The 12,514-nt window shown below is 44.5% G+C and overlaps 1 protein-coding gene and 1 pseudogene across 1 annotated transcript in view; both read right to left on the reverse strand.

The window, feature by feature from the left end:
- Positions 1-507: 507 nt before the first annotated feature.
- LOC126262567 (uncharacterized) overlaps positions 508-12,514 on the reverse strand; it is a 392,135-nt gene continuing 380,128 nt past the window's right edge. Inside the window, exon 3 of the mRNA XM_049959273.1 lies at positions 508-4,301. Within this exon, the coding sequence (XP_049815230.1) occupies positions 4,018-4,301 (284 nt within the window). The 3' untranslated portion in view covers positions 508-4,017. The remainder of the gene's footprint in view (positions 4,302-12,514) is intronic.
- On the reverse strand, positions 4,749-4,866 carry LOC126209307 (5S ribosomal RNA; annotated as a pseudogene).

The following is a 12,514-nucleotide window of genomic DNA, read 5'->3' on the forward strand; positions in this document are numbered from 1 at the left end:
ATAATTGGGACAAAACTGCAGAACAACTAATGGTGCTGTGTTCGTCAGTGCTATATGTTGTCGAACTAAGTATCAAGTCTGCCATCTGAAGATGTCTAGGTCTCGCAAATAGAAATGTCAGTATATTGTTACGGATTAGTTTTGTTGCTATGAGAGTTTAAAATACAGTCATGGAGACTCTTCAATAATACGACTGTGTAAAATTGAATTATCTACTTCATAATTCACTAAAACACTTAGGTAAACATTTTCTAGTAGGAGCGAGCACTAAATTTTGATTACGAGTTTTTGGAACTGTAGTGTTACAGATCAGAAAAAAAGTAAATTGGGGATCTCTGACTTTTAATTTCCTCCCATGTAGAAGTAAATAAGCATTGTTGTCTGAGTCAGTATGTATCTTCCCTGAAAAGTTGAAATAAATAAAATTATTTGTGATATTAATTTCTATGAGTTTATTCACACAAGATTTGCAAGATATATCAAACATACAAATTTAGATAGAATATCATTATAATGCACCAGTAATAATACAAATGTATTTGAAAAAGATAATCAAATCCTGTCGATAATATTGCTTTAGTATCAGTTATCGTAAGTATTAACTATATATATTACAAGAGTAGATATTAACTGTAACACTGTAAGTAAATGGAATGACAAACGCTTTTTTTATAGAAAATATTCCCATCAGTATCGTGAATGAAAGGACTTGACTTTGTTAGAAGAAAAGTTTATCAAAAGTTCTTTGGTTTAATCTTAATTAAAAACACAGAACATCTCAAACAAACGAAATCAAGAATCTTCCTTTCAAGAGCGAGGACTTACAGATCGGCATTTTGGATGACTGTATATATGAAATGTTAATATTCAATAAAAGCTTTCGCTATAATGAACGGTACAGGGATAAACTTTCGTCCACTTAACATTTACATCCCTCTGGTATTCTAATTTATATAACAAGTAACCGAAAATGTTTAGTATTATTTACAGGTTCTTTCTGCGGTAACGTAATATTTAGTCACATATATATGTCAAATTTCTGTGGGGCGTAGGGAGATCGTTGTTGTTTTGTGCTCATACATTTGGATTCTAAATGATGCGGTTGCTTATTTTACAGGTGAACATGAAATGAAAATGCAACTGCAAAATGACGGAAGACATTTGTGTAAAGCTTCGACAGCGGAGTATAGTCGGGTGCGATGGCTCCCACACTCCCACACCGACACAAGTTGCAGCAAAAGTACAGCCACAAACAAATGGTTAGCTGAAGAGTTTGCAGTTTTCTCAAACTTTTGTTTTTGTTGTCTTATTTTACTGCTGACGGTCTTACAATCGGTCTACCAAAAGTACTTGACAGTTCGCGTGTTTTCGACACAATAGTAGCCAGAGGTCTGCTTATTTACTGGACAAGAGCTCGTCAAAGGATGAGCAGAGAGATCTACGAAAGTGACAGCTATAAATTATCACCTTGGTACTGCAATGCAAACTGGTGCCACCAGTTTTTGGATGTGTTATTCTGTTTTGAAAATGTAAGATTATGAATACTGCTTTTTGTTATAATTTATTATTCTGATGAAAGCGAGACCAAAGACAATAGTTTTACGGAAGTTTTCCGCGGCTCAGATACGCAATCCGTTACCGCTACATGGTGTATAGCCACAATGAATGTGCGAGGTGATTACAAGTTACAATACTATTTCAGAGGGCTGTATTTCCACCAAAGCCAACCATAAGGTGATAATGTTCTCAACTTTTCTGGAGAGAGAAACTGTAAGTTTCGATGTTGTCATTTCAAAGCGTGTGCTGCTGGCGTGAGAGGTTCACTTTAGCGTCTGGAGAACATGATGGTCTTACCACAACTCGAAGCAGAGGAAGAGAACCAGAGGTTAATTCTCTAGCACGCCAGGGTGCCACTACGTTGTCACACGATCGTCTGAGAGTACTTAAATCATCTGCCTGATCAGTAGATTGCTGCACGCTCGCAGCAAACAACCGCTCTCGTCCGATCGATTAATGTGTGACTACTTCATCTGCAGTTTTGTCACGGTGAAAGTTTCTTCTTTCTGCTTCCAACGATTATGGCAGAACTGGGAACATACTTTCCAGGGGTAAATGGAATAGAGCAGCAGATCAAATTGTGTGGCATTGGCGAGAGTATAACTGCCCATCTAGACGACTGTTCTGTTAAGCATGGACTCTAGAATTCATATAAGGTTTGCTTAAGTCTTCGGTCAGGGTAAAAACTTCAACTGCTCGTTTTTGAGATGGTAATAACATTTAGTGAAAATATAACCTACACATTCGTGCGTAATTTCAAATTAGATATTTGTTTATTCCATTTAATTTTTGTGTGGTGGCGGGGAATGATAATGTGGCTGGGGATAATCTTACGTGGTCTCTGTCTGACGTGTTTGCCTCCGATTGCCTACAATAATTAAGGTATATTCTCAGAGCGATGGATACTCCTTAGCGGAGATGAAAATGAATACGGGAGGTTAGACCATAACGGGAACAAGGACAAAAGATTCTATGCTGAGAAAGGATACCGCTCTTTTCTTTCTTCCGGCGCACAATGGAGATGAGCGAGATTTTACACAAATGCTATGTAATGACATCCTTAAGGCCCATGCAGAAACTCGGCGCCATTGGTCTCCCCACTACAATAGAGACCAGCTTGAAAACTGGAAAGTGTAAGTTTGAATGATATTCGGATATGGGGATTCTGGAGCACAAAGCACACAGGGGCATTCGAGAGGTACTGCAAAAGTAATATATGCATTACATGTTGGGAGATACAAATTCTGGCCTAAGTCAGCAATTACCACATTCGTTTATTAAAGTATATCGAAAATAATATAGTTTTAAGAGTATGGATGACAAATATAAATCTCTGCTGCAGCATGTAACTGGACTGTATACGGAATAATGGAAAAATGCGTAAATACAATCAGCGTCCGCACCAACAGTGATAGTCCTCTAACGGCAGGTACTGATACGTAGTATGAAACGAAACGTTAATCAGAATAACGCAAATCGACCTGAAATGCCGAAGTTTTGACAATACGAGATAAGTGATTCGATGGTCACAAAAGCATAAATGTGAACAGATAAGATCACGTTCTTTCTCAAGGTGGCTATTGTCACTGTACTATTGCTGGAATCGGACACGAAGAAACAGCGAAGGATGCCGTGGAGGATAGCTCTGGACTGAACTACGTCCTTTACAACCGAACCCAATACTAAAAGTAGCGTCCTAACGGAGATTTTCCCACCAAATCTGTAGAGTGTCGTCACGCTGATGAGGATGGCAAAAAGTCCCTTAGTCGAAACATCGGTAACCAGCGACTTAATAAAGTTGAAGACCCAAGGAGAAAATTTTATGCAGCACGTTAAAAATATGAGCTGATGGTACCTGAAGGTGCAGGCACAGATACAATACGGTACGATGATGGAAAGAGAATGATTTAGTGATCATATTCACGACTAGGTGTGGCCAATTCAGTGTGATGGGCAGGCAACAGGTTAGTAGTATTGCGTGCAGATCCACAACAGGAATGACTAACTACGAGGACTGCACGTTTAAATAAGCCTTCAGGTAACGCTGCGGATAAATGCTATCCTTTGTACAAGAGTTGCGTCTTGAAAATTTTAAGTAATCTGTTTGGCACAAAAATTTGTAAACATACGGTAAATTCCATCAACCGAGACTACATATGCACACTGCTGCTGTAACTGTTTACAATCTAACACAGAAATTCTGTTCGTCCGTGGGATGTGTACACGACTGCGGTAATAGCACGGCGATATGAGAGCTAGCTACGGCTGATGTCGACGTCTAATCCAAGCCTCAGTGCAACAGTGCTGCATTCTAACGCTGCTGAAGGGAATAACTCGGGTCGTCCCGGCACCGGCCACACTGAGGTGTAGCCGAGTCTGGCGGCGCGGCGACTCCGGGCAGACGGCAGGTGAAGTTCCGGTAGCGGCGCCTCCCTAGCGGAGCGCGGCGCGCGAGGGACCCTAGAAGGCCGCGCCGCCGACGGCCTCGCAGGGGCCGAGGGAGCGGAGTGACGTCAGCAGCAGGGGAGGCGCCAGCAGCAGCGACAGAAGCAGCGGCGGCGGCGAGGCGGCCGGCCGGCGGGCGGCGCTCTTGTTGCAGCCGCTGGTGGTGCAGCACGACAGGCAGAAGAACTCGTCCTTGGAGCGGTCGCAGCCGTCCAGGCCGAGCCCGCGGTTCATGCTGCTGTCGTCGAAGCCGCACGGGCCCAGGCCGCACTCTCGTTTCACCACCAGGCCCTTCTCCTCTGTTGGCAGAAACAAACACCAATGCCGGCATGGTAAGTGCCTCTTGTCACAGCGGAAATTATTTATTTTGGTCCGTGAGATGAACTATGAGGGTAGTTCGACACACCACATTTTTTTTTCTGAGAACTAATCTGTTCTTACGAGTTAGTATTTGGTGACAAGATCTGCATGCTAAGGAAAAAAAAGGACGCATAGCGAAGGAATTATCCGAATGGTACGGGAATCAGTAGATGTGATGTATACATAGTACTCCCTCTTCAGGTCACGAGTGGCCTACCGGGACCATCCGATCGCCGTGTCATCCTCGGTGGAGGATGCGGATAGGAGGGGCGTGGGGTCAACACACCGCTCTCCCTGTCGTAAGATGGTATTCTTGACCGAAGCCGCTACTATTCTGTCGAGTAGCTCCACAATTGGCATCACGAGGCTGAATGCACCCCGAAAAATGGCAACAGCGCATGGCGGCCTGGATGGTCACCCATCCAAACGCCGACCACGCCCGACAATGCTTAACTTCGGTGATCTCACGGGAACCGGTGCATCCACTGCGGCAAGGCCGTTGCCCACGTACACATCGAGGCAAACAAATGATTATAACTGGATGATATATTCAAGACACGGAGTTTCAGAAATTGAGCAAGTCAGTAATGCTCTGATCCACCTCTGGCCCTTATGCAGGCAATTATTCGACTTGACATTGATTTGTGAAGTTGCTGGTTGTCGTCCTGTGGATCGTGCTCAATTCTGTCCAACTGACGCGTTAGATCGTCAAAATCCCGACCTGGTTGGAGGGCCCTGCCCAAAGTGCTCCAAACCTCAACTGCAATGGGATCCAGTGATCTTGGTGGCCGAGGTAGTGTTTGGCAAGCACGAAGACAAGTAGTAGAAACTCTCGCCTTGTGCGAGCGGACATTGTCTTACTGAACTGTAAGCCCAGGATGGTTTCCCATGAAGGGCTGCAAAACGGGTAGAAGAATGTCGTCAACGTACCACTGTGCTGGAAGGGTGCTGCGGATGACAACCAAAGGGAACCTGCTACGGAATGGACACTCCAGACAATAACTGCTGGTTGTTGGGCCATACGGCAGGCGACAGTCAGCTTGGTATTCCATCGCCGTCTGGGGTGCCTCCAGACACTTCTTCGGCCTGAAATCTCATTGACTTGAGTAGAATTGTCTCCAATGATAAGTTCCGCTTCAAACAGAGCCCCAGTGACAAATGGAGACGTATCTGGAGACGCCCCAGAAAGCGGCGAGATACCAATCTGACTGTTGCACACCATACTGCTGACAACTAGGAGCGATTGTCTGATGTGCCATTTCTTTTCATGTCAGGACCCCTCTGGTTGTCATCTGCGGCACCCTTATAGCACAGCGGTACGTGAACGATATTCGACGCCCCTTTTTGCCGTCGTTGCTGGGAAGCTACATTTCTGCAAGATACTGCCCGCCCGTAAACGACAGGCGCTTCTACTGCTTGTCTTCCTGCTTGCCAAAGCCTGCCTTAGCCAGCAGAGTCGCCAGATCTCTGCCCAGTTGAGAATGTCTGTAGCAATGTGGGCAGGGTCCTCCAACAAAGTCGGGTTTTTGAGGATCTAACGTGCCAATTGGACAGAATCTGGCACGATCAGGAGGATCAGTCAGCGCTATGCCGATTAACTGCTTGCATAAAACCACAGGTGGACCAATGCGTTATTGACTCGCCCAATTTACGAAGATGTTTCTCATCAATAAATTATCCAATTTTTTTTGAAATTGTAATTTCTTTGTCTATACATGTACATCTATCGATTTTCCATCCCATTCGGATAATTCCTTCGTGTGTCTTTTTTTTGTCTTAGAGTGTATATCAGCTGTTTCTGTCATTATCAGAAAAGGTGAATGGTATCAAATCTAGTGTAAAACATCCGCCAGTGTCCATTTTCGCTGACTCCCACCGTTCCAGTAGCCCAGGACAAGGGGAAAGTCGGATCTCATTCACCGGCCGGATGAGATGCAGACCCGGTGCATTGCGCAACCACATGAGGTGGTAGATTGGCGGATTCTCTCGGCTCGCTTAAAGAATGGATAAACTATGAGAAGGGCCTGGCGAAGAATGAGAAATGTGCCGATAATTTGAGGATCCCTGCGGGCTCTAAGATAGAGAGTAGACAGAAAAGCGGCAAGAACTCACACCTCCAGGATCTCTGCAGGCACTAAGACAGAGTGTAGACAGAAAAGCGCCAAGAACGCACACCTGGAGGTGTGTGAAATTCCAGGTTTGTAGCAGAAAATTTTCACCTGCTTTAAAAATTGAGAAATGTGCTAATAGTGGTGGATCGTTGCGGTCTCTGATATGGAGTGTAGAGAAAAGCACGAAGAATTCGCGCAAGGAGGCTTGTGAAACTATGGAACTGAGAAAGAAGTCAACCAGCTCAAAAAAAGTTTGCAGTTGTCTTACAAATCATGAACGCCAACAGATGCTTAGTTGAAGTACAAACATAAGACTGTTTAGGCCTCTCGCAGAGACAACTGTTACAAGGAAGTATTATGTGGCTACTTTCACAGCAACTAAGAAATGCAGGAAAACATCGGGACGAAGTGCAATCAACGCTGGGAACAGCCTCGACAGTGAACACGTGGTAAGGACGCCAGTTCCCGAATCACACACCAGCCCACACTGGGAGGCGTGGTCATAAAGCGGCGATCAGCGATTGGGTGGCACTGCAAAGTTAATCCGCCAATGAAAGGGTCGAGAGGAGGAAGAATTAGAGGCGTCTGCGAGCTAAGCGGAGTGATGGAAGTGTAGAGCCAGTCGGTGAAACAGCCCGGCAGCAAAAGGACATGAAGGCGTTTTCACCGCCGGCCGGTGTGGCCGAGCGGTTCTAGGCGCTTCAGTATGGAACCACGAGACCGCTACGGTCGCAGGTTCGAATCTTGCCTCAGGCCTGGATATGTGTGATGTCCTTAGGTTAGTTAGGTTTAAGTAGTTCTAAGTTCTAGGGGACTGATGACCTCAGATGTTAAGTCCCAAACTGCTCAGAGCCAGTTGAACCAATTGAGCACTTTCACCCATTGCGCAGTTAGTATGCTATCTTTGATTCCATCCTGACTCTCATCCGAATATTCATCGCACATTATGACTTATTCTGTTTCTGTATCATGTCAAATGAACGAATCCTTACGGTCGATGCTTGGGAATGAAGCACTCGACTTAGAATTTAATTTTCCTTGCCTAACATCTACCCCTCCAACAGCGCGACTGTGCTGCTTCGGCTACGGAAGCACATGGCGAGCAGTCGCCGTGGAGACCGTACCGGACTCTCACCATAGGGCTGCGCGACACAAGGATAGATCCCGACTCGCGTCCGCACAGCTCTGGGGCGACGCGGCTACTGCTACCCAGTGCCTGCAGCCGTCGTCACCACATAGCAGATGACTACAAAGAATAGTGAGATGACTGATTCCCCCGTCCCTCCCCTTAATAACTGTGTCATGTCCGCGCCCAGCGTAATCGGTTCTGAGATTTGTAATTGTTTGTGTAAAACATACTGTAATGAAGGAAAACGCTTCATATTTCAACCTTCTAATAAACCAGTTCCATTTTTACACTAATCTCTTAATCTCATAACCTTGCGCTGTTTGATGTCAATTATTGGCTCCCAGAGTGGACCGATCTTATTAGTAATCTGCAGGTCATTTCGTGCCAGAGATCATATTTTTAAGTTTACTCCATTTTTGGCTACCAGCTTGGAGCGGTCTCATTGGTAATTAGCATGCCAAGTCATGTAACAGACTTTTGAATGATTCACAACAGTTTGGCGCCGAACGTGGGGAGATCGCATTGGAAATTTGTGTAAAACACAAAACTTAAAATTTACTGTTTTTAAATTTTTATAATTGACTAGATCGCGTACCTTGTAAACCATTAAAATGTGATGACTAGTTTCAGTCTACTAAGCAACCATATTCAGATCTGAGAATAAGCAAAGAGCAGATAACTGCCTGAAGATAAATTTTACCAACTAAAGCTGGAAGTTGTAAAAGTCTGAAAGTGCTCGATTTGCCGTTTCCGAGGAAATAATTTTTCACCCGACATTTATGGCCTTCTCTTAAAATGTCATACTTTTCCTGTATACTCTTTTTGGTTCAAATGGATCTGAGCACTATGGGACTTAACAGCTGAGGTCATCAGTCCCCTAGAACTTAGAACTACTTAAACCTAACTAACCTAAGGACATCACACACATCCATGCCCGAGGCAGGATTCGAACCTGCGACCGTAGCGGTCACGCGGTTCCAGACTGAAGCGCCTAGAACCGCACGGCCACACCGGCCGGCTATACTCTTTTTGTATTTTGTGTCATCATTGTTATTGTATATAATTATGGTTGTTGTTATATATCCCACACGATCTAGCTATGTATGACTGGAATCTCATTAAGCATCCTATGTTCCTTTTTGTATATTGTTGCTGTTGTTATCTTCGTAATACTTTTCACTTTGTAAGATATTTGTTTTGTTTCTCTTGCTCCTGTAGCTTTTGACTACTTGGTTTTACCTTGCTGCTTTATTCAGCCATTTTTTGGTTGAAAGTGGTACTCATAGAGACATGGTTCATTTTACACTTTATTTCTCTGCTGTAATTTTGCTAATTCGTTTGTAGTCCACGCTTATTTGAGGGCCATTCCCTTACTTTTAAAAATCTCCCAGCTACATACACAATGTAGGGTTTCCAGTACGCTGTATGCTGACATATATTTCACCATAGCCGGTACGTTATTCCTTTTATTTATTCGTCACTTTGAAACATTTATAACTTCACAGTTTAGCTCTTAAAATTCAACTTAAGCCCGTTTTCCGTTCTTCCCTTGTTATCAGCTCCGAAGATGATTGCTTAGCCAACTGCAGCTTGTCATCAGATTTTAATGTTCATAATGTACATGATATTTACATTTATTAAAAACTAAAACAAGAAACTTTTTAATTTTAGGAAATAACTATAACTCTGATGCCGAACTGTTGTAGCATTTTGGAACATATTTTACGCCCGCGTATAATGACATAGAAAACTGTAGATACCGGCGCCTAGGTTAATGCTATGTTCCTTGGCTTCTGGAAGGTGTTCGATGCAGTTCCATACTCCTGTTTAGTGATAAAAATACGAATTTACGGAATATAAGACCGGATGTGTGATTGTATTGAAGAGTTTCTTGCAAATAGAACACAGCGTGTCATTCTCAACGAAGAGAAATATTCAGACGAAGAAGTAGCTTCCGGCACACGCCAAAGGAATGTTACACGCCATTAATTTTCATAATACGTATACACAACCTAGTGGATTATATCGGAAGTTCGATGAGCCTTTTCTCAGATGTTACTGCTACACACAGAGAACTCACAATGCTAGAAAATTATAGCGAAATTCCGGAAGACTTGGTTCATGTTCAATGTAAACATACAGGGTGTTTAAAAAATGACCGGTATATTTGAAACGGAAATAAAAACTAAACGAGCAGCGATAGAAATACACCGTTTGTTGCAATATGCTTGGGACAACAGTACATTTTCAGGCGGACAAACTTTCGAAATTACAGTAGTTACAATTTTCAACAACAGATGGCGCTGCAAGTGATGTGAACGATATAGAAGACAACGCAGTCTGTGGGTGCGCCATTCTGTATGTCGTCTTTCTGCTGTAAGCGTGTGCTGTTCACAACGTGTAAGTGTGCTGTAGACAACATGGTTTATTCCTTAGAACAGAGGATTTTTCTGGTGTTGGAATTCCACCGCCTAGAACACAGTGTTGTTGCAACAAGACGAAGTTTTCACCGGAGGTTTAATGTAACCAAAGGACCGAAAAGCGATACAATAAAGGATCTGTTTGAAAAATTTCAACGGACTGGGAACGTGACGGATGAACGTGCTGGAAAGGTAGGGCGACCGCGTACGGCAACCACAGAGGGCAACGCGCAGCTAGTGCAGCAGGTGATCCAACAGCGGCCTCGGGTTTCCGTTCGCCGTGTTGCAGCTGCGGTCCAAATGACGCCAACGTCCACGTATCGTCTCATGCGCCAGAGTTTACACCTCTATCCATACAAAATTCAAACGCGGCAACCCCTCAGCGCCGCTACCATTGCTGCACGAGAGACATTCGCTAACGATATAGTGCACAGGATTGATGACGGCGATATGCATGTGGGCAGCATTTGGTTTACTGACGAAGCTTATTTTTACCTGGACGGCTTCGTCAGTAAACAGAACTGGCGCATATGGGGAACCGAAAAGCTCCATGTTGCAGTCCCATCGTCCCTGCATCCTCAAAAAGTACTGGTCTGGGCCGCCATTTCTTCCAAAGGAATCATTGGCCCATTTTTCAGATCCGAAACGATTACTGCATCACGCTATCTGGACATTCTTCGTGAATTTGTGGCGGTACAAACTGCCTTAGACGACACTGCGAACACCTCGTGGTTTATGCAAGATGGTGCCCGGCCACATCGCACGGCCGACGTCTTTAATTTCCTGAATGAATATTTCGATGATCGTGTGATTGCTTTGGGCTATCCGAAACATACAGGAGGCGGCGTGGATTGGCCTCCCTATTCGCCAGACATGAACCCCTGTGACTTCTTTCTGTGGGGACACTTGAAAGACCAGGTGTACCGCCAGAATCCAGAAACAATTGAACAGCTGAATCAGTACATCTCATCTGCATGTGAAGCCATTCCGCCAGACACGTTGTCAAAGGTTTCGGGTAATTTCATTCAGAGACTACGCCATATTATTGCTACGCATGGTGGATATGTGGAAAATATCGTACTATAGAGTTTCCCAGACCGCAGCGCCATCTGTTGTTGAAAATTGTAACTACTGTAATTTCGAAAGTTTGTCTGCCTGAAAATGTACTGTTGTACCAAGCATATTGCAACAAACGGTGTATTTCTATCGCTGCTCGTTTAGTTTTTATTGCCGTTTCAAATATACCGGTCATTTTTGAAACACCCTGTATGTTACTTATTGTTCACAAACATACAGGAAGACGCATTATTGTATGATTACATGATAGCAGAACATTCACTGGAACCCATCACATGCATAAAATACACGGAGGTGACGAAATTCATGGGACAGCGACATGCACATTACAGATGGCGGCAGTATCGCGTACACAAGGTACAAAAGTGCAGTGTATTGGCGCGGCCGTCATTTGTACTCTCGTGATTCATGTGAGAAGGTTTACGACTCGATTATGGCCGTACGGCTAGAATTAACAGACTTTGAAGGCGGAATAGTTGCTGGATCTAGACGCAGGAGACATTCCATTTCGGGAATCGTTAGGGAATTCAGTATTCCGCGACCTAGAGTGTCAAGAGTGTGCCGAGAGTACCAAATTTCAGCACTACCGCTCACCACTGACAACGCAGTGGCCGACATCCTTCACTTAACGAATGAGAACAGCGGCGTTTGCGTAGGGTTGTCAGTGCTAACACACAAGTAACACTACGTCTTTTAGGACAGTGTGGCGCAATCTGGCGTTAATGGGCTATGGAAACAGACGACCGATGCGAGAGTCTCTGCTAACAGTATAACATCGCAGCGCCTCTCCCGGGCTCGTCACCATATTGCTTGGACCGTAGACGACTGAAAAACCGTGGCCTGGTCAAATGAGTCCCGATTTCTGCTCGTAAGAGCTGATGGTAGGGTCCGAGTGTGGCGCAGACTCCACGAAGCCATGGACCCAAGATGTCAACGAGGCAGTGTGTAAGCTGGTAGTGGCTCCATAATGGTGTGAGCTGTGTTTGCATGGAATGGACTGTGTCCAACAGAACCGATCATTTACTGGAAATGGTTCTTTCCGGCTACCTGGAGACCATTTGCAGTCATTCATGGACTTCATACACTACTGCCCATTAAAATAACTACACCACGAAGATGACGTGCTACAGACGCGAAATTTAACCGACAGGAAGAAGAAGCTGTGATATGCAAATGATTAGCTTTTCAGAGAATTCACACAAGGTTGGTGCCGGTGGCGACACCTACAACGTGCTGACATGAGGAAAGTTTCCAACCGATTTCTCATACACAAACAGCAGTTGACCGGCGTTGCCTGGTGAAACGTTGTTGTGATGCCTCGTGTAAGGAGGAGAAATGCGTACCATCAGGTTACCGACATTGATAAAGGTCGGATTGTAGCCTACCGCGATTGCGATTTATCGTATCGCGACATT

Source organism: Schistocerca nitens, chromosome 1 (assembly GCF_023898315.1).
Source record: "Schistocerca nitens isolate TAMUIC-IGC-003100 chromosome 1, iqSchNite1.1, whole genome shotgun sequence".
NCBI lineage: Eukaryota > Metazoa > Arthropoda > Insecta > Orthoptera > Acrididae > Schistocerca > Schistocerca nitens.